Genomic DNA, 3851 nt, shown 5'->3' on the forward strand with positions numbered 1-3851 from the left:
AATATTTCTGTACCTCTCAAAAAGGTCAGCGGTCTAAGACTTGGATTTTAAGTCTAAGACCATTATATCTCATAGCTTCCAAACCCTGCGTGTCCTATTATAGGACTCCTATATATCTTGCTGTCTGAGGGCCTTACTGAGACCGTCTTAGAGTAAGTCTCATTGACATAAAGATATGAAGGATTAGCCAGTCGTGTCGCGCGTACATTCTCTTTCGATTCCAGGAAGCCGAGTGGCAAGGCGGTGCGACGAATACCGATATTCTGTCTACATCCATCTGTCTACAGCAGAACTAGCAATCTGAATCTATTTCTCCACAGCTTAGCTTTGTTGCGTACTCCACAGTAGACTCTACTCTTACCAGATAAACTGACTGTGCGACTCGCTACTAGACTAGTGATAGTATCACTGTGATACCAGTTAGAGGTGAGATGCAGATAGTTAGGAAGACAGTGTCTTCAAGGCAATGCTTGATTTAGTACCAACATTGTTCTGCTAGTTGGAGAAACCTACGAGATAGTTCGAACTCACCACACCGCAAGTGCTCGTTAACAGTAAGCTGCAAAAAGGTGAAGGTGTTGCAAAAGTAAAGGTGTTGACAGAGTACGGGTGTTGTTAAAGTATAGAAGTTGATGAAGTCCTCCATGTTGCATAAAATCCAACGTCTGCAAAACTCATATGTTATGTAAGTTCGTCAAGTACACTTGTTGCAGGTGTTAACGAGTTTGCTATGCAAATGTGTTGGATTTGTCGCCCTGTTGTCAAAGTACCTATGTGATAATTTGACCTGTTGTAGAACAACGCGTTGCTAAATGTCGCGTTGCCGAAGTAAATATTCCTGTTGCGAATGTCGTTGGTGCCGTTGCCATTTCACCGTAGTTGTTATTGTTGGTGTTGTCGAAGTTCACTCACCCTCGCGAATGGTACTTTTCAGATTCAACTGATATCTGTGGCATCATAACCGATAACGCCGCGAACATGGCCAGGTGCAGAGATATTGTAACAAGAAAAGTACAAACACTGTATGTCGTGGCTGTATGTCATACAGCAAATCGCGGTAACAACAGATATTGATCAAGCCCAAGGCTCACGGATGAAATAACATGCATACATGATGGGTGTCTAGCCCACTAAAACGCGCCGCTGGCTAAAAAGTTACTGACGAGTACAGAGCCGAACGGAGATGGCGGAGTGAAGGGCGGCCAGATCTCCACTTGGACGGATCTTATCAACTTCACAAGGAAGCTGCTGAGCATATCTTATATAGAGAGGAAATATAAGGTGATTTAGGGGCTACAGCTTGGATCGGGTTGTCTCAGTTGCTGCTGGTATTGCTATAACCCGAGATTATTCACCTGGGCTAGAGCTTCATGGAACTCCTTGACAAAGCGCATATTTGACGTGCACCTGGCTGGCTCAAGGCGGCGATAGCTTGCACAGTGATTGCGCGTACAACAACGGCGGTTCGCCAGCAGATGAGGTGTTTGGGTGCATCGCCGGATGGGTCGCCTCTTGCGGTGGACGGGATGCTCATGAGGTTCGGCGTCAGCAGTGCGGACTCAGCACAGAGGCCGAGAACGTCTGCGTCGTCGAGTCTTCGTCTGCGCGGGCGTAGGGAATACATCGTGGACCGTTTCTCATCTCAGCGTGCGCGTCACTCACTCTCACCACTCACGCGGCGTGAGATCATGCGCTCTATACTATGATCTCTCCATGATGAATGCCATGCATCTGCAGGAGTTCTGCAGCAAAACTGTGAGGTTTTACTCGCATTCGGTACTTGCTCACATTGGAATGACTGATTCTCCAATAAGAACCGGATTGAACTTTGTCATCCCACGGATGACCTATTTCAACTTGAAATAGGTCAAATTTTCAAGTAGGCTGCTTGCCAGACAACGTCTCATGTAAGGTCTACGATATGGGATTTAACCGAGGAAACTCTCTTGCTAGCGGCTGTGATAGCCATTCGAATTTTGCCACATTGGCCGAGGACTTGCTCATTGTCCATGGATTCCTCACAGTTGTCGCTGAGTAGTCCTGTCCTTAGATATTTCTGTTAGCTGTATAGTTGTTCAAGGTAATGACTCACACGCTTGTCGGCCCTCCGTAACGCTTTTTCGTCAGACGTAGAAGCATTTCAATACACTATTACGTCTCTCTGCGTCCTAATACGTACTACGTCTCCCATCATGGGAGCCCCATGTGGTGTTCCTGAAATCGTGTTCTCTGTTGCCTGCGGCTTGTGTTCTTAGGAGACTTCTCGAGAGTGTTCTCCGGCGAAGTTTCGACAAGTCGTGAAGTGCCTTTCGCTACAACCCTGAGACCATCGGTCTCAGACCAACAGGTGTCACCTGCCAGGTGAGAAAAGTACAGGTTGCCAATGGCAACTTGCCATAATCTGAGGCTAATCCAACTGCTCTGTATGACCGCCAATTTACATAATAATTTTGAGAATATTTTCCTCATTTTACAGAGGGTACCAGGGAGGTCACCGACTAAACTATTGCACATCGGCTGGTCGGCTCAACAGCGACTGTGAAATGAAAGGGTATACTATCACTGATATTACTATGAAGACTACGTGGTCTTGAGAGGCACTTACACGAGATTATGAGTTCGGTTCCATCATCAGAGTATGTTGCGATGTTTATAATTGAATGACCCTTGTCGTTGACAAATTGAGTTGGCAATAGATTGTGTTTGGGAGATTCGCCCTGGTTCGATCCCGGCACCTGTCATTTTAGTGTAATTTCTTTTGTAGTCTTAGAATTTTCAACTATATCGACTTCTATTTTCCATTCCGCTGATTTGAGTTGATTTCAATAACACTCATTCGGCTAACCTAATCGAAACAATACTAGAGTGTCTATATTCCCACTGAGTTTACTTAGCACAAATATCAACTATTCATTTCAATGTCCTCTGATTTTGGTGAGTCTATATACACACCCTGGCCGGCCAGTGGTGGTTCTAACTCTCCCGCTGGCCTTTACTCTAATAACACGTGGCAGCTACCGGCCAAGTTCTATCTCGCATCAAGACTAACTTCAACAACAACGTCGGATGAACTCTCCGAAGAGGGCACGGCTCATCCTGTTGACGATCGAGTTTATAGTGTTGATGGCGATGTTAGTGTTGACGACCCTACGATAGTGACAAGAACTGAATTGAACTCTGAAGCTCTGGAATTCATACCCAGTTCGGTGCTTTCTACTGCTGGTATGCTCAACGCGGATGCGCCTGAGTTTTTTCCAGGGTCGATATCTTATGAAGACAAAAAGAGCGGCATCGGTTTGGACCCGGAAGCGCCCGAGTTCGTACCGGAGTGTTCAGCTGTTGATGATGATGATACTAGTGTGAATTCCCTGATTGCTGACTTGGCGTCGCTGTGGGTTCAAGGGCTCCAGCCGGCCTTCCACGTGGATGATCGTGAGGCATTAAGTGACGACAAATCGGTGCCCATTGAAGAAGGCTCATTGGCCCTCTTATTGGCTGAGATCGCCTCGGACAGCCGACAGGCTGATGAGCTGTAGTCGAGTCTTTTCTTTTTAATACGATGTGCGAGAAACCACTCACAGTGTGTATACGACTACACTTTGATGTTGTGAATATTTTTCTAATGCACTCATTCTCTTGATGTTATTGGGGAAGACCGATGATGCAGACATTTGAATCTGCTATCCAGGCACGAAATCGTGTTTGGTGATTTGTATGAATCTACGAGGACTAACTCGTCGCTGTTGATACCCTTTAGTGGCGAGTGAGGAGGAGTGCCAATCTGCCCTTTTCTATATGCCAACCTCAACTGAATCGCGTTTAGTCGACCTTGGGGTGTGGTAAAGCAGTGC

General features: G+C 46.2%; 1 protein-coding gene across 1 annotated transcript; it reads left to right on the plus strand.

Annotated features, from left to right (window-relative positions):
- Positions 1-2892: 2892 nt before the first annotated feature.
- On the plus strand, positions 2893-3768 carry Pmar_PMAR024870 (hypothetical protein; the record flags this gene model as incomplete). Its single annotated transcript, XM_002773545.1, has 1 exon — positions 2893-3768. A coding segment is annotated over one exon (642 nt), but the record flags the coding sequence as incomplete, so codon positions are not given.
- Between the last annotated feature and the right edge of the window lie 83 nt (positions 3769-3851).

This window comes from Perkinsus marinus (genome assembly GCF_000006405.1).
Source record: "Perkinsus marinus ATCC 50983 genomic scaffold scf_1104296958752, whole genome shotgun sequence".
In the NCBI taxonomy this organism is placed as follows: Eukaryota; Perkinsozoa; order Perkinsida; family Perkinsidae; genus Perkinsus; species Perkinsus marinus.